Source organism: Xenopus laevis, chromosome 8L, assembly GCF_017654675.1.
Source record: "Xenopus laevis strain J_2021 chromosome 8L, Xenopus_laevis_v10.1, whole genome shotgun sequence".
Classification (NCBI taxonomy): Eukaryota; Metazoa; Chordata; class Amphibia; order Anura; family Pipidae; genus Xenopus; species Xenopus laevis.
The window spans coordinates 56,771,619-56,793,619 of NC_054385.1; the positions used below are offsets into that span (position 1 = coordinate 56,771,619).

General features: G+C 40.9%; 1 protein-coding gene, 9 non-coding genes and 1 pseudogene across 11 annotated transcripts; 4 read left to right on the forward strand and 7 right to left on the reverse strand.

Moving 5' to 3' along the window:
• Positions 1 to 470: 470 nt before the first annotated feature.
• On the reverse strand, positions 471 to 3,502 carry LOC108698915 (annotated as a pseudogene).
• Positions 3,503 to 3,828: 326 nt separating this feature from the next.
• trnaa-agc lies at positions 3,829 to 3,901 on the forward strand. The gene has a single exon. It is a non-coding gene; the product is annotated as a tRNA-Ala (tRNA).
• Positions 3,902 to 7,291: 3,390 nt separating this feature from the next.
• On the forward strand, positions 7,292 to 7,363 carry trnae-cuc. The gene has a single exon. It is a non-coding gene; the product is annotated as a tRNA-Glu (tRNA).
• A 950-nt stretch (positions 7,364 to 8,313) lies between these two features.
• Positions 8,314 to 8,385, reverse strand: trnag-ucc. The gene has a single exon. It is a non-coding gene; the product is annotated as a tRNA-Gly (tRNA).
• Positions 8,386 to 8,776: 391 nt separating this feature from the next.
• Positions 8,777 to 8,850, forward strand: trnan-guu. Its single transcript has one exon. It is a non-coding gene; the product is annotated as a tRNA-Asn (tRNA).
• Positions 8,851 to 10,394: 1,544 nt separating this feature from the next.
• On the reverse strand, positions 10,395 to 10,477 carry trnal-uaa. The gene has a single exon. It is a non-coding gene; the product is annotated as a tRNA-Leu (tRNA).
• Positions 10,478 to 10,773: 296 nt separating this feature from the next.
• trnae-cuc lies at positions 10,774 to 10,845 on the reverse strand. The gene has a single exon. It is a non-coding gene; the product is annotated as a tRNA-Glu (tRNA).
• Positions 10,846 to 11,361: 516 nt separating this feature from the next.
• On the reverse strand, positions 11,362 to 11,435 carry trnan-guu. The gene has a single exon. It is a non-coding gene; the product is annotated as a tRNA-Asn (tRNA).
• Positions 11,436 to 11,546: 111 nt separating this feature from the next.
• LOC108698462 (zinc finger protein 182) lies at positions 11,547 to 16,361 on the forward strand. 2 transcript variants are annotated; one of them, XM_018229961.2, is made up of 7 exons: positions 11,547 to 11,913; positions 12,371 to 12,443; positions 13,072 to 13,198; positions 13,796 to 13,906; positions 14,525 to 14,623; positions 14,893 to 14,991; positions 15,235 to 16,361. In XM_018229961.2, the coding sequence occupies exons 1-7, from the start codon at positions 11,738 to 11,740 to the stop codon at positions 16,008 to 16,010; spliced, it is 1,461 nt and encodes a 486-aa protein (XP_018085450.1). In that variant the 5' UTR covers positions 11,547 to 11,737; the 3' UTR covers positions 16,011 to 16,361. The 2 variants fall into 2 exon arrangements, with proteins under 2 accessions (XP_018085450.1, XP_018085452.1); XM_018229963.2 differs by having other exon boundaries at positions 11,748 to 11,878.
• Positions 16,362 to 20,221: 3,860 nt separating this feature from the next.
• trnar-ucg lies at positions 20,222 to 20,294 on the reverse strand. The gene has a single exon. It is a non-coding gene; the product is annotated as a tRNA-Arg (tRNA).
• A 292-nt stretch (positions 20,295 to 20,586) lies between these two features.
• trnai-uau lies at positions 20,587 to 20,679 on the reverse strand. Its single transcript is given in 2 exon segments — positions 20,587 to 20,622; positions 20,642 to 20,679. It is a non-coding gene; the product is annotated as a tRNA-Ile (tRNA).
• Positions 20,680 to 22,001: the final 1,322 nt, after the last annotated feature.

Here is a 22,001-nt window from a genome sequence, read left to right on the forward strand (position 1 = left end):
GGCAAAGTAGGGGAAGGCAGTTCAGGGAAATTTTTGCCCCGAAGAAGAGGCGATTAGTAGCCAGGCGACTAAATCTCCCGAATCTGCCCCTACCCTAAAGGGGTTTCTGAAAGATGTCAGTCAACCACATGATAGTAAATAAATCATCTGACAAACAGAAAACTACATGACACTCTTGAGATAACCATGCTGCTTACCTTGTCTTACCGGAAAATCTCCTCTTCTTTGGGAAGACTAATATCCCCAAACTGCCTTCCCTCCAGCTAGAATGTAAAACTCGGCAGGATGCCGTTGTTTTGCAATGTCGCTCAAAGTTTCCTCGTGAGGCAACTTCAGAAAACGAAGCACTCCGAGTGCCATCCCGCCTGTGATTTACATTCTAGCCGGCGGGAAAGCAGTTCGGGGAGATTAGTCGCCCCGAAGAAGAGGAGACTAATCTCCCCCAATCTGACCATGTGTCTTTGCCCTTAAAAAGTAATCATGCTATTGATTTAGATAAGGGCCACAACATGTTCTGATAAACAGAAAGCTAGAAGCTGGGAAGAAGTAGCAAGTCGCACAAGTAGAATGAAATATTTTCACTTATGCTCCTAGGAAAATTAATTAGGCTTTGCACATTTGTATCAGTTGTAAATAAGACTTTTATTCATAACAGCATCCCTTTAAACTAGAATTCCCCATATTTCCTATTTTAAAAATAAACTGCTGAAGCTATTAACCACAGATGTGAGTAAAATGTGTTTTTTTCCTGTTGAGAAAAAACCTGTAAAGTACTTTTGTATTATGCTTGATTTACTACTGCCTCTTCTCCAATCATTTGCTTGAGTGCAGTTCAGTGCCAATGACATACTGTTCATAACACTTTATTTCCGCATTGTGGAGTAGAACACACTCCCAAGATCTGGGCAAAACTCTCAATACAATCCACATGTGGAAATTCTGTAAGGTAAAACTATTGCTTCTTCTAAAGAAGCAAGTATTTTAGGGGATGAACTTGTCTAGTATGTCCACCTCCCACACATATTTGCCACCCCTTGCTGGAACTGGCTGCAGTAACCAGCGAGCATTAGAAATGGTGGTGACGTACTTGTGTCCCAGACCTTTTAACAGAGCTTGGTTCTCCAGTTCTAGGACCTGCAAAGGGGGAAAGTTTTCCTTTCACTGCCAAGTTCCACAAACGTCCACAAGCCCTGATTAGAAACAATATAAGATGAAATAACATAATGAAGCCACTGTCAATATATAGTAGTGTTTTTATACAACAAACATGGCATTATGTATTAATTTTGACATTCTCAGTAAAAGAAATGTAGGTAGTTATTTACTAAAATCCGATTATATCTCATTATTTTAATTAAAAAAAAAAGCTTGACCAAACTCCCATCCCCAATTTTGCCTCATTTATCATTAAAATAACTAGAATTAATCGGATTGAGAAAAAAAAACCAAGTCGTACGATTTTTCTGATTTTTTTCCTGACTCCATTTTTTCATGGTTTTTTTTTTGAAAATCCCAAATTTTTTGGATTATCGGGCTAAACCCAGCACAAATTATGATATCTTCAAATTGGGATAGGGACATCTCCCATTGACTTATACATGGCTTGAGATGGAGGATATTCGGACTTTTTGCAGGATTCGGATTTTCGAAAAATTCTAGGTTTTTTTTCCATGAAAAATTTGAGTTTTTTCCCCAAAAAGCCCAAATAGAAAAATTTTAATTTTAGTAAATAACCCCCTTAATCTGGTATATGGTCGCCATGTGGTTGGTATTGGTATAGTACTGGCCTGAGCAGTGAACATGATGATTGGTGCCAGTGTAATGAATGTACAGTTGTGGGACCTGTATCCAGAATGCTGCAGACCTGTTTTTTTTCCATAATTTGGCTATCCATACCTTAAGTCTACTAAAAAATCATTTAAACGTTAATTTAACCCATTATTATATCTTAGTTAGGATCAAGTACAAGACACTGTTTCATTAGTACAGAGAAAAGGGAAATCATTTTAAATTGTTTTAATTATTTGATTCCAAAGGAGTGGGAGACGGCTTTTTAATAATTCAGAGCTTTCTGGATAATGGATCTTATACCTGTACTCTGTTATGTGGCAGTGTGTGTGGTAGTTCTAACTCTACACAAGTGTGTGACAGGGGATGAGAGAGGGTGACATTAGCTATAGGAACAGGAGGCTTTTCCAGAATGTAGGATTAAAGATATACTACATGCATGAAAACCCACTAGAGCCTGTTGATGGGTGTACTGTTAAAGGAACAGTAACATGAAAAATGTAAGTGTTTTAAAGTAATAAAAATATAATGCAGTGTTGCCCTGCACTGGTAGAAACACTACTATTGTTTATATAAATAAGCTGCTGTGTAGACATAGGGGCAGCCATTCAAATGAGAAAAGGCTCAGGCTACAGATAAACTCTGTAGAACATAATGGGGTTATCTGTTATCCACTATTTAACCTGTGCCATATAGCCTTTTTTCAATTTCTGCCATTGCTACACAGCAGCTTGTTTATATCAACTATAGTAGTGTTTCTGAAGCAAACACATCAGTTCTACCAGGGCAACACTACATGATATTGTCATTACTTTAAAACACTTCCATTTTTTGGTGTTACTGTTCCTTTAAATACAAGACTCTCCTCTACTGAGAAATATAAGGCTTCTTGGAGCCCTTCTTTATTATAACATTGCCACCAACCGTCCTACCTCTATTATCTGTCTCCCCCAATAATAACATAGGCTGCACGCATCATTTGTATGTGTGTGTGTCTCAGCTGGGAATTACCAACTGTCTGCAGGGCCGGAACTAGGGGTGCGCTCTGTGAAGTCCAAGTGCTTAGCGCACGACCACGCACGCGCGTCCTCTGTTACGCACAATTACCCACGTGCGTCCTCGGTTTACGCACAATTACGCACGTGCGTCCTCGGTTGCGCACAGCTGAAGTTATCAACAGCCAGCTGGGTTGCCCGGGGCAACTGACAGACCTGGCCCGGCACTGACTGTCTGTGAACCTGACACAAACCCTGGCACATTTTTGAGAGTATCACTGCTAAAACATTACTACATCAGTAAAGAGTAGACTAATTGGAAGAGCTAACCCCCCTACCAAACCTTTCTCCCGAGTGTATGAGCAGCTGCACTTGCTCACGTGACGTCTCTCCAGTCGTGCCCGCCCCAATCTTTCACTGCAATGTGAATAGCAATGGTGCGATTTCAGAATTCTGCCAGCAGAGGACGCCACCGCGTTTCCTGAGTTTTAGGTCCATTCAGCGTTAACCCCGCATAGGGCTGGCGGCAAGAAAGGCAACACACCCGCATGGCGGAAACAATCTGCCAAATTAATATCCTGAAATATGCTTTAGAGTTAATGGCGGGTCAAGTTGTCGTTCATTAGACATCTGTGTTCGGGAGAGCAGTGAATTTACGCTCCCTTCAAAAACATCCGTGAGACTTCAAACTACGACTCCCAGCATTCCTTGCTGCATTCAAATCCTGTAACTTTATTGTTCCGCGCTGTTTGCTATGCTGCCTTACCGAATATGGCTCGCGGCGAGTTGTTTTAATAATAGTTTCGCGCTCAGTTGTTAATAAAAAAAAGCAGAGGCAAGATAGAGGCAGTGTGGCTAAAGCGCGCGGTGCCATAATCATTGTTGGAGGGACATGCGGTCTCTGTATGATTGGCGCCACTAGCAATGCTTCACTCAAAACTATTGATTATGTGGAGGCAATTCATTGTATTTAGCACTTTAATAGAAGGAAATATAGGCAATGTGCTGAAGAGAACAGTGATAAAAGACGAGCTTGTCACCACTAGGGGAATTAGCTCAAATGGTAGAGCGCTCGCTTAGCATGCGAGAGGTAGCGGGATCGATGCCCGCATTCTCCACATTTTTTTTTTTTTGTTCATACATCTGGCACAAGTACGTGCAGCATAGGTATCCTGGCACACAGACCGTGTAATACAATTCTGCATAATTAAAGGCTATGGCATCATATATGCCTGAGCACAACCTTAGCAGAACAGGTCAGTGATGTTACATACAAAAGCAGTTATAGCTCAAGGCTATGGTTGCCACCTCTTCCTATATTTTTGTGGTTTTTCCCTATAAATAATATTGGCATCAAGCATAATTTTTACTGGCCAGGCCGTTAAAATACTGGCCAGGTGGCAACCCTACTCAAAAAATGCAATGGGCCATAATCCAGTCACCCAGGATCCAACATGTCTCCACACACTTGCATGAGAACAATGGCTGGGCCAGTAGGGGCATAAAAAGAGTCACCAAGAGCAGGTGCGGACTGGGAGTCAAAATAGGCCCTGTATTCCAAATACAGAGGCCCAAGCAGCCCTACCAGCCCACTAAAGAGTGACTCTCTATGGCAACTTACAGCAGCCCCTCTGGCATTTGCCAGAACCCACAGATTGCCATTCTGGGCCTGACCAAGAGAGACTTGAAGACAGTCTTCAGAGAGACAGGAAAGAACTACTTCAGTTTATTTTGGACTTTTCTATTTGCTTGGGACTTTGGAGGCAGCCTATTATAGCATGTCTTCCATAAACTAATTTGTTGCTGCCATTGGATGTTACATACTAAAGTGAAAAATTCAATGTCAATCTCTCTCCTGTGTTCTGGCAAGCTTCTGTTAGATCATTTTCATGACAATGAGTCCCTCCCCTGAAGTATTGCCTCACTGTAAATGTATGTGACCTAAATAAAATACTAAGTAAATGAATTGATGAATTAACTAACTAAGCACTAGGTAAGGGCAGGCAGACAAGACTTTACATCCACTGCAGGGCCACTAACCTTGCTATGCCTGTAACAAGTCATGGCAAGTTTGGGAACCTCTAACACTTGAAGGTGAACTAAACCACCCACTGCCCCTCCCTCCGTTGTCCCCCCTCGCTGCCTCCCCTCTGCACAGTCTTACCTCAGAATTCTGTCCCCTCTTGAAATAGTGACTGCACATGAAGAGTGAGCGCAGTGAAGCTAGGGTTGCCACCTTTTTTTTGAAAAAAATACCGGTCTTCCTATATTTTTACACATTTCCCCTATTAATAACATTTGGATCAAGCTTAGCCAGGCCGGTAAAATACCGGGCAGGTGGCAACCTTAAGTGAAGCTCACGGGCACCATCTTCTTCTTTTCAGTAATCTTCGTGTCTTCTTCCTCCCCTTCAGGCAATTTCCTTCTCTTTCAGCACTTGCGCAGTTGTCGCAAAACGGAAATTTGCTCCAACTGCACATGCACCATTACGCCACTCACTTCATGAAGAGAAGATGGTGCTCGTGAGCTTTGCTGCGGTCACTCTGCATGTGGATGCCCAATTAGTTAGAATAGATCTGAATTGTACAGACGAGAACGTTTTTTACCAACAGGCCAAAGAAGAATGTGAAAGATTGAGAAGTAGAGGTTACAGTAAAAGCCAAATAGCGGAAGCAATGACAAAATTAGAGAAATCAAAGGCCAAAAATTAAAAAGGAAGTTTAAGGATATTCAGTAAACAGGAAAAAGAAGTAAGATGCATTCTAGAGTATGGATTACAATATAAAGCAGTCAAAAAGAGTATAGTAAAAAACTGGAATATTTTGAATGCAGATCCAATCATACGAGCATTAAACTTAACCCCAATGGTCATCAGTAGGAAAGCCAAGTCTATAGCTAGCCAGGTTGCCCCAAATCGGTTAAACAGAAACTTAAAAAAGAAAAAACATGGTTAGATCTAAAAGGTTTTTTTCCCTGTAAAAACAATGTGGTCTGCAAAAATAACATATCAAAAAAGTGACCGAGTTAAGTGATAAAGTAAAGAGCCAAGAGTTTAAAATAGGGAAAGCGATAACTTGTCTTACAAAATATTTGGTGTATGAGGTACAATGCGAACGTGGCACTTTATATGTTGGCGGCACGATAAAACAATTAAGGGTTAGATTGGGGGAACACCTGAGAGGTATTGAGAAGGATTAACTCAAAAATTTTAAATGTTTGGCATTGATAGCATAAATGAAAACAGTGGGGGTAATTTAACTACTAAATTATTAAGACTAGAATCAAATTGAATTTTTAAATTAGGGACAATTATATGAGGGAATGAACAGTCATTTTGAACTAAAACTATTTCTTATTGTTTTTAATGTCTTATAAAATTTGAAAGCCTGGATTATTTATGAATTTGATAATACACTGACACTATTTATGTAATTTATGTAATATTTGGCACTTAAGCACTTTAATATTATGCACAGATTTGTTTAATTGTAACTATGGAAACATTTTAATGGTCATGCTCCCTATTCCAAGGATTGAAAATAATTTTAAAATGTATAAATTTTAGAACTTACCATGGGGAATTGTAGCGGCCACTAGCTTAGAGGGGTGAGGGTTAATGGAGATAGCTATATGGGTAGCCCTGGAACCTGTATAAAATAAGCCCACAGGTATTTACGGGACATGACTGGTATCAGCCACACCTCCTCAGATGAAGCGCCCAATAGCGTGAAACGCGTCAGGAGGGAGTGGCTAACACAAGGTAGTCAGACCAGGGGGAAGACACCACTGTGGTGTGTTTTGTGAATGTGTTAATGTGCAACTTTGCTGTGGTTAAAATACACAAATAAATGTTTCAAATGAGAAGCTGTGAATGTTTCTAATTTATATGATACATGTGAGTACCAGCATTCTTTTGCACTTTTAATATATATCACAATTAAACAACACAGACTAATGCACCGTCCATACTCACTGTAATTTTAAGTTTGACACAAGTAGTGTGCAATTAATTAATGTGTAATTAGTAATGAAAGCCAGGGGTGCTGCTGTGTCCCTTATCTTCCTCTCGTCACCTCGCCCCCCGGCCACTCTTTTCATGGGGTGGGGAATTGGCCAGCCGGGCCCAGGGTGCTTGCCCAGCTTGGCCTGGCACTGGTAAGAAGCAGAATAAGAAAAGGGCTACAATGTAACGTAATGATGGGAACTAAAATTTAACATTAAGGACTTCACTATAAAACCCTAACTGGGACACACAAAGATTTGCAACTCCTGCTGAACAACTGCAGACAAAGTGAGCAATATATAACATAGCATCTTTGGGAAAAATGTATGTATTTGTTTCTGAATAAGGCTAACCTTGCTGCCTCCCTGCCCTTCAGTTTGTTTCAAGTAGAGCAGTCGTGAAAGTGGAGAGAAGGGGAAACTGAAGTGTAGAAGATATATATATTTTTTTTAAAGAAACGAACTATTTCATTTTTATATCTAACAACTGGACAATTTCAACAGCTTCCCTGGTGGTCTAGTGGTTAGGATTCGGCGCTCTCACCGCCGCGGCCCGGGTTCGATTCCCGGTCAGGGAACAGAATTTTTATGCAGTTTTATTTATCCCTCCTGACAAAATTAGAAATTATGTGACAAAGGACACACTTGTCACATTGATTTAGATATTCAAAGATTTTGGTTAACCATTTAAGTGCCACACATCTTAGAATCTACAGCCTGTGAATAAAAAAAAAAAATCCTATGACCTGCAGTACTTTTGGCCAGGAGTGCGGAGGATCAGCTTTTGGTTGGGTTTTTGCACGCTCACAGGGCTTACACATACTTGCACACAACATGCATTTTACCAAGTACACACACACGTATACATATTTACACAATTTTAGCTTAGTTTAGCATAGCTTTGCAGTCTGGTAGTTTGCAGTGGAAGGACAAATTTTCTTATTTGGGATTGAACACTATGTGTGCTTTTCCAAAATATATGGTTTTCGAGGGAATACCTCCCAACTGTCCCGTTTTTTGCAGGACAGTCCTGATTTTGACAGCTCAACCCTGCAGTCCCGGATTGTTACTGAAATTTCTCTTTGATCTCCTGCACTGAACAGCCAGAAAATACAACGTTTCAAAAACCTAATTGTTTTTGGCAGAGAGGTTCGAACATTCAGCAGGTGCACTCGATACTTTTGTAACAATTTAATATAAGCAAAGAAGCAGTTAACAATTTAAGATAAGTAGGTTTCTTGGGGAAACTGTGACTTGCTGCTTAAAGGGCAATTCACCTTCATTAGCAAAACTGTAATAAAACATAAAAACCACAGAAATGTGTTCAAACTTTCATAACCTGCCAAATTTTGTAAAATTAACATGGTAATTAGGGGGTTTGGCCACAACAATGGGTATAAAAATTTTCAGAGCAAATCTTTTTTGTGCCTCTTTCTATTTCCAAAATGTTCTGAGGTAAGTTCTAGGGTCTTCGTACTGTTAAAACATTAATCATATCTAAAATAGTTGAACTTGGGAAAAGATCAATTGCGTTGGCCGGGAATCGAACCCGGGTCAACTGCTTGGAAGGCAGCTATGCTCACCACTATACCACCAACGCTAACTGTCAGCTGTCTTTTCACTAATGATACAGATTTCTTGAACGTAGAAGATATTTTTTAGTTATCAGTAACTTGGTATGTATGTATGTATGTATGTAAGTAGTGGGAAGGAGGTCCCTGCCCCATAGAGCTTACAGTCTAAGTGTGACATCAGCGTTAGGACAGAAGTGCATCCCCAGTAGGCTGTGCTATGACTTTAAGGCAATTGGACTGTGATATAAACTTGTATAGCGAACATTTATTGCCATGTGTGAGGGAGCATGAAGGGGGTTATTAGCAGGGTTAATGAAGCCAAATACATTTGCAAGGCAGACATTGGAGGAAGGCATTATACAACTGACTTGTTACAATATGTCAGAGGAAAAAAATTACTTTACCAGCAGCCATATGGTCTCTGTGGCGCAATCGGTTAGCGCGTTCGGCTGTTAACTGAAAGGTTGGTGGTTCAAGCCCACCCAGGAACGTAGCTTTTACATTTTTTCTACAAGCTTACAAAATCGTGGCGCAGGCTGCGCTTATAGTTAGTATGATAGTTGATGGCCTGCTACTGGATAAGTGACTTATTGGACTCATGCTGTTATTTATTATTGACTGGGGGCTCAAGAATTAACTCTAACGGGAACAAAATTAATTTACATATATGAGGTACATTGAAGCAGCCAAATTCTTACCAGGGACGGTGTATGATTTTCCAAAACTTTGTAACAAGCACACATTCTGCTTTATGGCAATTACTTAAAGTGATACTAACACTAAAAAACTACTTTTTAAAATATGAATGTACATTAAAAGTTACCTATAGGCCATGCTGATCATTTTTTGCCAAGAGGTTTATTTTTGTAAGTAATTAGTAGTTGAAGTTTCCAAACCTGACTGTTTTGCCAACCTGACTGTCCCATCTCAGCCTGTCATTATTATAGTTATAGTTTCTAATGCTAATGGACTCCTGCTGCACAAATATGGCAGCCCCCTCATACAGTACATTGGGGCATCAGACAGGTAATGTAAAAGCATTGTGCCAATACTTTATGGCAAAGTTATTTGTAGCTTTCAAAGGCAATATTATGATAGAAGTAAAAAAAGAGTTTAATTTCTGGTGTCAGTATCTCTTTAACTGTAGCTGTGTAAGGTAACATTATCGCCTAATCTGATTTGACAAGTGGGGATTAATTAAATACACATGCTGATCTCTGCCTGTGTCAAGTATTTTCTCCTGTCTGCTAAGAATTCAGTGCATCTGGTGCTTCTTTCAGCTTCCATTTTTTGCCCAGGCCCCCTGTGCAAAGAATTGTTTTTAGGCCCCGCTCCCACATGAAATCACCTGCAATCATGTGTGAATTTAGGGCAGGACCATACCGCCGATTTCACCGCGATCCGACGCACTGTGCAAAATCGCAGGTGTCGCATCGGATGTGACAGAAATAAGGTACGTAATTCAATTGTCGGATCGTGTTGCAGTGTTGATGCGACGCAACACGACTGTCAGATGCAAACGCTGCACGCTGCGTCTGCATCCAACAGTCGTCGTGTCGCGTCGCATCAACAATGCGACGCTATCTGACACTGGCATTACTTACCTTACTTCCATCGAATCCGACGTGACGCCTGCGATTTTGCGCTTTGCGGCGAAATCGCCGGTGTAGTCCTGCCCTAAATTCACACATGATTGCAGGCGATTTCATATGGGAGTGGGGCCTGAAAAAAATTTTTGCACAGGGGGCCTGGGCAAAAAAGTGGAAGCTGAAAGAAGCACCAGATGCACTTGCTACATACGGTGGCACAATACTGGTGCCCCTTTGTCCCCTATAAAGTGTGAAAAGGTGAAAAATGTGGGTATTTTCAAACTGGGTCTGAGGTGTAAACAGTACAGGGCTTTAAGCTGGCCATAGGCGCAAAGATCCGATCATATGAATCCTTGATTTGTACGATTTTCGGACCTGTGGGCCACCAGTTAGACAGCACTGTGCTAACCAAAGACATAGCCATGAATGAAATAACAAAATGTTTCTACCAGAAGTGGGGTTCGAACCCACGCGGACATACGTCCATTGGATCTTAAGTCCAACGCCTTAACCACTCGGCCATCCTGGTACTCCTGTTTTACTTTTATAATAATGAGTATATATTATTCATTTCAGATGATTTATTTTCAAAAGAGATACATATATTTATGATTTATTGTTTCTCCTGAAAATAAAATCAGTGACAAAGGCTTGGCCACATGAGGCATAATGAGTATGCATGTGTATCGGGGATGCCAGCAAGCTGTCAAAAAAAACAAAAACATATATGACAAATATGCAATGCAAGGTTTATGACACATCCTCTGCCTTCCTGACAATTTCATATACAAAATTCCAAAATAATACCATGGAAACAAAACATCTTTCCCTGACCGGGAATCGAACCCGGGCCGCGGCGGTGAGAGCGCCGAATCCTAACCACTAGACCACCAGGGAAGCTGTTGAAATTGTCCAGTTGTTAGATATAAAAATGAAATAGTTCGTTTCTATAAAAAAAAATATATATATATCTTCTACACTTCAGTTTCCCCTTCTCTCCACTTTCACGACTGCTCTACTTGAAACAAACTGAAGGGCAGGGAGGCAGCAAGGTTAGCCTTATTCAGAAACAAATACATACATTTTTCCCAAAGATGCTATGTTATATATTGCTCACTTTGTCTGCAGTTGTTCAGCAGGAGTTGCAAATCTTTGTGTGTCCCAGTTAGGGTTTTATAGTGAAGTCCTTAATGTTAAATTTTAGTTCCCATCATTACGTTACATTGTAGCCCTTTTCTTATTCTGCTTCTTATCAGTGCCAGGCCAAGCTGGGCAAGCACCCTGGGCCCGGCCGGCCAGTCAATCAATATAAAGGAATAACAGCATGAGTGCAATACGTCACTTATCCAGTATCAGTCTCATTAACTATCAGACTTCTGCACCTCAACGATTTTTAAAAAAGAAATATGAGCGCGTCCCTGGGTGGGCTTGAACCACCAACCTTTCGGTTAACAGCCGAACGCGCTAACCGATTGCGCCACAGAGACAACCGCTTACAAACACATCTCGTGCCTACCCCTCTAAACTTAACCATCTGATTTTCCTTCTACTGAACTTGTTTCACAAGTAACGCTGCCCTTTTAGGCGCTCATCCACTGCACATTCGCGAATCGATCTCAAGTGTTCACTGTGTGGAAAGTGCAGGACATATAATCAATACCAGAAGCCGATACTTTTCCCGTATGCCGAAAGCGCGTCACAGCCCGTGCGTCGCTCGATTAGCCAGGTCTTATGGTCCGAACGTGAGCCGAGGGACGGAGCCGGAGTGTGACAGGAACGCATACCCACAATGCCCTTCGGGACAAAGGCTGCACTAGTGGGTCAAGCCGGCTTAAAGATATGGCTACAGCCTGCAGGATCGGATACCACCGGGCCATCCCGAGTGACCAGAGCTGACACCAGCCGTGCTGGGAAAAACGTTGATTATTTGGTATTTATAAAAAGCAGTCCGACACCATTCCCATGGTATGTGTAGCTGCCCTAGCGACACACACAGGATCTTCTACTGTTTGTCTGGGAAAGTGTCTTGTTGATGAGACTAGAGGCAGCAATACACTGACTGGCAGTTACCTGGCCAACTGGCAGTCAGGCCAAACAGACAGATAGTATTCCATGGGCTATACATATATATAAATGTATAAATACTGCAGCATCTCTGTTGTCCTGGGCAGACAGCTCTTCATATCTTAATCTGCCCATGTGCCTTACACTGATTTATATGTTGCATTGGCAGATGATATATTAAATTTAACCAATCCCAAACTGACTATTGGATAAGCCACACACAAAATAGCCCTCATCCCAATGGAAAACACAAACTTGGCTTCCATGGCAATGGACGGTATTGTATTTTAAAAAAAAACAAAGCTAACCTTTTAATAAAATAAGAAGGGTATCCATTTAACATCTCATTTGTGATTAGTATTTGCAGTTGTTACATCAGCGATTTCACTCAGAAGAGCAACCTGAAAATGGCCAACAAAATATTAATGCCGGTAAGAAAATACTTTGTATCATTTGCCATTTTTTCCCAGCAATTCTGCCTCTGAACTGTAACCTGCCTCAATATAAAATAAGATACGAGACATTCGTGTGTGTCCGTTTGATGCAAGCTGTGTTCCAATGGAGTAGCTTACTTGACAGGCAGTGAGGATGCAAACTAATGCCCAGTGACTGCAAGTGTCTATACATGGGATCATATCCTGTAGCAATGTAATCACTGAGTTACTCATATGATCTTGGAGATGATGTGGGACAATGGAGGTGAAAATAACACTTTCCAATGAAAGTACAAAACTGACTATACAGCAGTTGTCACAATAATAGGAGCATCCCCCCCCCCTACTTTATTTTTTGAAAAATGTATGTGTATGTATTCATGATATCTACATAAATCACGGGAAACCTGCAACCCTTCAGGTGTTGTTGAACTACAGTTAAGAACACCAAAAAAGCAGCCTGGGGGTCCTGGAAGTTGTACTTATGTAATATCTGGAGGCCAAAGGTTTTGGAGAAGATTTTGGGATGGGAAGAGATCTATTTATGTTGTTGGTTTAACTTACAGAGAAAGTTGGCAACATTCAGTAATCACTAATGCACAGTTGTTTTTTTTTTATTCTGTAGGCTCTAGTGACCTTTAGTGATGTTGCTGCATATTTCACTCAAGACGAATGGCAGTTGTTAGAAGAGAGACAGAAGGAATTCTATAAGAATGTCATGGAAGGAATCCATTCAGTATTGATAGGACTGGGTAAGTATGTTACAGCTTTACAAATTAGAATGGCACACTATACATAGCAAGAAAAACATATTGTCATCCTTTATATCATCATTATTATATGGTTATTGAAACCCATTTTGCAGAAAGCTTCAAAAATAAAGCAGTGTCTCTCCTATGCAGTTCTCCATGTTTGACTAATTCACTTTTCTCTGTATTAATATTAATTATGCAATAATTTGTACATGATGATAACCAAGCTGCATATATCTATATTAAGAGCAAAACAAATCCTTTGGGTTTTTAGTAGCCCTAAACATGGTGATCTCAATGACAGAAAGACCCCTTATCTGGAAAACCCATAACTGTACGTGAAGTAGGTCTCAACGTGTAATGTGAAATTAAAAAAATAATGTAGTGATACATTTATTTTATGAAATAAAATATGGATAAACATATTTGTATGAAGACATGATGTCAGGTACCAAAATGTAAAAAAAAATATATATATATATATATATATATATATATATATATATATATATATATACGTAGACACACATTTTTTTTCCAACGTTCTCAAATAGCAGCAGTGTTTGAGGAAAAAAACTTTCATTACTTTCATTATAGGCCATACTATAGTGAATTCTGATGTGTTGTTTAGAGTTAAAGAAGAGCCATTTCATCACAAAGAACTTCAAAACTCAGTAAGAACAGACTGCTCAAGGAATATACCTGAACGTGAGTAATTAAAGTAAAAGCAGCTAAACAGCATTATTCGATTTGACAGTAAATGTAAGCTAAGTACCATAGCACTAATATTAATAATACTTATAAAAAAGTTATGGTTCTAATAGAGTGGATCATCGCTGTAGCATTTTTTGTGATTTCAGTACCCAGTATATTTATTTGTATTTATTGCAATGTTTTTCCTCCCTGTATGTACTTTTGCTGTATTTGGATAATGTGACGCACTGCATGTACAAGTAGCAAATGCAAATAAAGTCATACAATCTTTATATCTATATAATATTCCCCTTGTAATCACAGTTTGTAAGAAACCCTGAGCATACAGTGGCCATGTAAAAATGTGTAAAAGGAGGTGGTGTCTCACATACTCATATTCCAGCTGTGTTGAAGAGCCTATGTATTTTAATGCTGAGTTGTATTAGTCCTATAAAGTTATACCAAAATTAAGTGATGTGTTCCCAGAAATGCCAAATACAGGATATGAATTTACTGGGTCCTGCCTATAATATATACTGATATGGCAGTCTGAAGGTCTGTTTGTTTTTAAACATATTAGCTGTATTGTACATTTTGCTGGTTTGTGTATAAATCCATGGTTTTCTCTGGCAGGCCAACTAGACATCAAGCCTGACATTTTACTAAGACTTCAGTGTGATCAGATACCCATGTACAAAGCTGAGGAAGAGGCTAAACCAAGATCCAATTATGGTATATTTCTTCCTGTATCTATACAAGTATAATGCATCAGACTCTTCTTGATGATTTGATCCTTATTTTAAGATTTTTTTGTAGAATGCACGGTTTATGGTGCACCCTTCCCTCAATGTGCCACCAAAATGCTGATACTGGAAAGAATAATAACTGCTTTGCTTAGGGTTCTAAAACACAACATTATTAGAATTGTTTGTGGATGCTACAGTATGCTTGTTAACAGCCACATGGAAATAAGTATTTTAAGTGCTTGGCTTTGTTTGCAGATCAGATAGATGCCAGGAACAGTGTTTCAGTAAGAAGTCCAACCATACAAATTCCTCTTTGCAAGGCTGAGAAAGATGCTCCACCGTTTCCCGCTCATGGTATGTATTAAGACCTTGCAAAACTAATACCATATATGCAGCATTGGACTGGGGGGCCCGGGACCCACTGGGGAGGTCAGGGGGGAGCTCCATTGTTTCAGCCCTGTCTGACCCTGGATATATTTGAAAAAATTTGAAAGGTGATCTCTGAGGCAGCACACAGACCATCATGAAATGGTGGTAGTTGCTTTGAATAAGAACATCAGTGAAGAGCAATATACTAAAGCATCTCTAATTCCACAGAGCCTGTAGCCATCAGTATTCCAGAGGTGAACAATCATGGAAAGATCCTGCAGTGCCAAAAATCAGAGGCTTCTGAGACCCAAGCGTCTATAACAAATGAGTTGTGTGTACATTCTGGTAAGCTCACAAATAGACAGTCCCGAGTGGATACTGGGAGATCTCCACAATCTCTCCTTAACCAAAACACAGACACCAGTAAAGGTTGTAGCATCCTATACAGCCTTATAATGCAACAGGACACTCAACACCCCAGTTTGTTAAATGCAGCTGATCTAAGGACAAGTAAGAAAGGATGTTTAAGTCTACAACATAATGCAGAGAGACCTTTCAAATGTGCCTTGTGTTCTAAGGCCTTTTGTGACAAATCGGGATTAGCAAAACACAGAAAAACCCATACTGGAGGCAAGACATTTCCATGTACCCATTGTAAAAAAATCTTCACACAGAAATGGAACCTTGTGCAACACCAGAGAACTCACACAGGAGAACGACCCTATGAATGCATGGACTGTCACAAGAGCTTCATGTATAATTCTGTTCTCATTAAGCACCGGCGTATACACACCGGGGAGAGGCCATACCATTGCACACAGTGTGAGAAAAAATTCACTGGATACTCAGGACTTGTTCGTCATGAAAAAACTCACTTGCACCTGAAGCTGCATACATGTACTGAGTGTGGGGAAAGCTTTAGCCAAAAACATTACTTGATTAAGCATCAGGGTGTGCACCTTTTAAAACTACCATTTGCTGCAGTCAAATATTATCAACACTAATTTTCCCTTATTATTTGCCTGTACCAAAAACTGACAGTTACTAATAACCCCGGTGTATATTTAGATGACATTTTGTGTTGGTATGTTCAGCATGTATGTTGGCTATTCAGAGAAAGCCTGTCAGTCGCAGGATGGGTATGCCAGCACTCTGACACCAGACAAATGATATGCATTATATACATTTACCTTGTTATATGTGGAGATCAAAAATAGAGTGGGGAATAGATAGGAACCTTATCTCTGCACAACTTGCATCGGTGAAAATGTAGTAGGCATGTGCTATGTGTAATATGCAGGTAAGATTTTATACTTTGTCTTGTCTTTATTTAATAATAAAGTAACAAACACGGAGCTTCTGTGTATAAGTGTCATATATTTGGCCACTTTGAAGTCTGCTGCTGTTTCACGTCGCCAGAGCTTCAAAGGCCAGTACTTTGTGTTTTCTTCTTCTTTCCCCTTCCAACATTTATAAAACAGCAACATAATGCTGCAGTGTACATTAGTAATTAGAAATGCACCAAATCCACTATTTTATGATTTGGCCAAATCCAGAATCCTTTGTGAAAGATTCGGCTGAATGCCAAACCAAACCCGAACCCTAATTTGCATATGTAAATTAGGGAAATGAGGGGGAAAGAGAACCGCACCTAGTAAAAAAAAAATTGACTTCCTTGTTTGTGTGATGAAAAGTCACGTGATTTTTTGGATTCGGTTCGACTAGACACTTGGTTCCAGCCAAATCTTGCTGAAAAAGGCACAGTCTTGGCAAAATCCCGAATTGAATCCTGGACCCAAAGGCATGCTGTGCCACAAAAAGTTCTAGTTGCCCGAACAATGTCCCAGGCTTCAACCCGTCACTGTTTATGGCAAGTCCTATCACTGTCAAGAATTGCTGCTCATGTGGCATAACTGGTCCTACTTGAAAAAGAGAAATGACCAACCCCACCAACTGACTGCTGAGGATAAGAAACTTCAGACAACCCCTAACTGCTTTGCAGGGAAACTGATCATACTTTCAAAGAACTTACCAAAACTCGAGCATCTTTGTTTGTTTCCCTGTAGAGCATTTAAATATTTTTTTAATCAGGCTTCTGGTGCAGTAAATTCATGTTTATGTTTAGTATACAAAATATAGCATTTCTAGCATTATTTTATTTTAGACATCCCCTTTAAGCACACCTACTGCAAACATCCCCCATGTCCCAAGTTATGGACCCACACTCCATTTCTAAATATGGCATTGTGTAGTTTTAGGCAGCTCAGGGCAGGAGGGTGGTATTTTCTTTTGGTGAAAAATATAAATACATGACAGCTGAGGGCCCCGTATTATCACTGTGGACAGTATTATGTTTGGAGTCAAAATATCATATAGAAAATGATTCTGTCCATATTGCCTAGTGCCTATAATCGAAATAAGGACTTTATTCAATTATTTTTTGTGTTATTTGTGACCATTGTTTTAATATTAAAGTTTAATTTTCCACCTTTCTATGTCTTTCCAAAGCAGCTTTGGGAAGGGGAGGTCACTTGTTCTAAATTGATACATGTTGATACATTTCTTATCTCCGGCCCTGCTGAGCAGAATCGATGAGTTTCTTCAAAGGAGACTTTATAACATAAGTGACAACTCCCCTAATTTTGTAGGCATTAATAAATAATATGTGGTGCTGGTTTCACTCTGGGCTAAAAATGAACATTAACTTCAAAAATGCCCCCTTTATTGGAGTTCACTATAGATCTGTTACGGCCCCTGTCCATGTTTCAAATCAGGGGAAGACGTGTCCTAATGGTCCCTGCCAGAAGCACAATAGGAGAGGGACAGCCAATCACAGCCCTGCAGTCACACAAGCAAAGACAGGCTTCAGTTCCCTATCAGGTGAGCCTAGCTGCTGATTGGTTTCTGTGCTACAGTGCAGTGTGTTGAGTCTCACCAGTTCCCCTGCACAGCCTGGGAAAGGAGGCAGCAGGAAGTGGAACAGATGAGCGGGATTAGTAGTGTTTTTTGCTGAAATTTTCTATAAATCAACCCAAAAAACTTTTTTAAAGCACATTCCTCCAGGGCCCTATTTATATATCTAAAACATATATTTTTTTCCGTCAGCGGAACTGGTGGGGTGAGGTGTATCTGGCTCATATGGAAGTGATGTCACGCAGTTTGCTAGTGGGGGGTGCTCGTAGGCACCAGACCTAGATACAGAGCTGCATATTTTCTATATTTAAAAGAGTATACTGCACTGGCACATTATTGTTTTTCACGCAATATGTGTAATATGTATAATATGCTCTCTGTACTAGTGATGTGACTGCTCCTTGACCTGCTACTCTAAAGAGGTAAGCACAGAGCAGGGGAGGGGGCGGAATCGGGGGCAAAGTTTTAGGCAGTAGCCCCAGAAGCAACACTGCAGTCAACACCTGTTGTATATTAGTGCTAAGGAACAAGTGGAGTTTGTTAATCACCCACAAGCTCTTTGTAGTTCCCAGCACCATCATCAACTAAAGGTCAAAAAGATGTCTGTGCATACAGAATGCTGCCCCAGGGAAATTTAAGGGCCACATTTTTGGTGAACTTTGAGTGAACCCTATTGATCCTGCACAACTCCTCTCACCCTAGTTTGAGTGCTTCAGGTAACCGGGGAGGAAGCAGAACCAGAAACACCCTTGGGGCCCCCTGGATTCTTGTGAATCTGCACTGTAAACTGGAGGGAGAAGGGGGTGGAGGCTGCTCTGTCTGCACCCAGGCCCCGGCACTGATAGTTACATTATTGTAACCAGTGACTGACGGTTTCCCATTCATGTGAGCAATAGAGGTCCAAACATCCAAGAACTTTATTGTCAATATACTTAATATACAACTTTATTGTCATTCCACTTAAGCTCCCCCAAGGTGCAGAATAATAAAAACAATTTATAGTTAAAAGACAACGCAATAAATACATAAATAAATAGAGCGCTTACCAGTAATAAAAGGCAAAAGAAGTAAGAAAAACAGAGTAAAACTAAATCCCTTTAAATTGAAATTAATGTTGGCAAATTCATGCAGAGTAGCGGAGCTCATGGGCAACATCTTCAGTCATCTTCTGCTGCGCTCCTCTGCCTGAATATGCCAACGTTAATTCCAGGGACACTTTTTTTTAAGTAAGGTCCTATGGAAGGAGAAAGCAGTAAGGGGTTCAATGGAGGGAAGGAGATGGGGGTTTTCACTTAACGGGGGTTTAGTTCTCCTTTAAGGGCCCTTATATAATGGCTTTTTTAAATTCTGGTGCATGTTTGAATTAGGGATGCACCGAATCCACCAATTTAGATTCGGCCGAATCCTGCGCAAAAAATTTGGCCGAATACCAAATCCGAATGGGAGAACATTTTTTACTTCCTTATTTTGTGACAAAAAATCATGGCATTTCGCTCCCCACAAGGTTTGTTCAGTCAGCACTCACCCACTTATTCACCTCTTTATGATTCTGGCGGTGCACGTGTCCAGTGGCCCACTGTCCAACCGACTTCACCAAGTATTCCAATATATGACACAGCTCCAATCAGGATAATAATCTAAAAAGCCTTTATTTGCACATGGCTTAAAGATCTACAACAACATGACGTTTCGGGCTCATCTGTAGCCCTTTTTCAAATTGAATTTTGAAAAAGGGCTACAGATGAGCCCGAAACGTCATGTTGTTGTAGATCTTTAAGCCATGTGCAAATAAAGGCTTTTTAGATTATTATCCTGATTGGAGCTGTGTCATATATTGGAATATTTAGCTCCCCCCAAATTAGGATTCGGATTTGGTTCGGCCGGCCAGAATCCTTCTGAAAAAAGCCAAAATCCCAAACCGAAGTACATCCCTAGTTCAAATGCATCTAAATACATCAGCTTATTGGTTCCATTATTTGCCGTCTGGTTGTACTCATGAGCATTCATAGTGTGTTTTAATTCATTCACACCTTTTTAGGTGCAACTAGCTGCAGTTTGTGCGCATTCACAAACCAATAAAACAGAGGGTCGGTGTGGAACTGACAAAAAAGGCACATGCGCATTTAAAAAAAAACACACAATGCAATATAAGCACGCCTTCCTAAACACATTTCAAAAAGCCTGTGTATTAGAGACACTGCAGAGGAGCAGAAAAAAAAAAATCTCACGCCCAGACATACATTGTGTATAATACACATAAAACAAATTTAAATATAAATTAATGTCCTGGAATTAAAGAAAGCGACCACGAAGGGACTCGAACCCTCAATCTTCTGATCCGAAGTCAGACGCCTTATCCATTAGGCCACGCGGTCAAGATGCAGAAAGCCTGTAATTCAATGGAGTTGTGGTTTTTTTTTTTTTTACTTTTTTTTCTATAGAAAAGGACAAAATGAATTTTGCAAGTAGTGTTTATGCAGCATTCCGGCAGTCGTTACCAACAGTCAGTGTGGGGATTGCTGCCCAGCTGCACTGAACTCTAATCTATGTGTTCCAATGGAATGCCAAACATGTGCAATCACCAACACAGGCACATTGGTAGCGCACAAAAACGACTATAACCCACACTGCGACTGCGCTACAACGATTTAGCAGCTACAAAACAAGTGCTCCAGGTGAGGCTCGAACTCACAACCTCGGCATCGCTCACAAGTTACTGTCATATAAGTACCGCGCGCTAACCGATTGCGCCACTGGAGCGCTACATTTATTGGAGAAAGAACAGCCATTTAAAAAAAAAAAAAACGAATCCACATGCAGCCGACTACAAACCCTAATCCAGACCGTTCAGCAACAGGAGGTTTGCGATGGCGACACCAACTCGTTTACTGCTTCAACTTTTTGGAAGTTCATAAATAGAAATGGCACGAACCAGTCTGGGAACTGATAGTCTTTTTTATTTATTATTCATTGTCGGAGCAGGGAGGGACGGCGAAAGCAAAGCGTTTAGATCAATTATACAGCTGCGCGAGATAAACAATAACGCCGATGTTTTCTGCGGACTTGATAGAGCGCAATATCTTCCTCTAGTAGCTGCGCCTAATGCTATAAATGCCGCGGGCTCTGCGCACTGCCCCCCTGTGGATGTGGGTGAATGTCAGCGCCTAAAAGCTGTCCCAGCGCGGGGCCTGTGACTAAACTGCCAATAAGTATTTGTAAGTTATGAAGCTAAAATGGCGTTTCATGCTGAGCCCGCAGTGTCACTTCCTTGCATAGTATAGAATGGAAATATAATGCGACTCATTTACACTAAACAAAGAGCTCCTGTGGCACATAAATAAAAAAACTTGAAGTGGCGAATTTCCATCCCCCCCCAAATAAGCGATAGGGTTACCACCTTTTCTGGAAAAAGCCTTCCTATATACAGTATTTATCTTTTAACCCTATTAATAGCAATGGCCAGAAGGGTAAAATACTGGCCAGGTGGCAACCCTACCCAGCAACCATTTTTTTAATATATATTTTCTGTAATGCTAAATTATCTACCATCACATACACAGTGCCGCCATTAGAAATCACGGAGCAGCGTACAACAAAATCTTTGGGGCCCTCTGGGCCTCGCCCACCCAGGGCCGGAACTAGGGGTAGGCAGAGTAGGCAAGTGCCTAGGGCGCAAAGCTGGGGGGGGCGCTAGGCACATACCTGCTCTGTTGCCTACCCCGTGTCCGGTCCCGTCTCTCCCAGACTGCCTAGTGTAACTTTACGAAAATGCGCCCAGTTTCGCGCACACTGAGCCGGCACCGTGCACGCCAGGTTGCCTAGGGCGCCTGGCCGGGTTGGCCCGGCTCTGCGCCCACCCCATCCTCCAAGCCCCACCCCATATCCCGCCCACTCCACAGTTCAAATTTTCCAGGACAGACGCATGCGCAGTAGAGTGAAATAGCCAGATTTCCGCTCTACTGCACATGCGCAACTGCGAGAAGGCCCGTAGAAGCAGGAAGAGGATCTCTCCGTCTTGGTCACTTGAAGAACCCTGGGTGCAGTTCTCCTTTAAAAGACAAACGGTAAACCTCCCCACACAC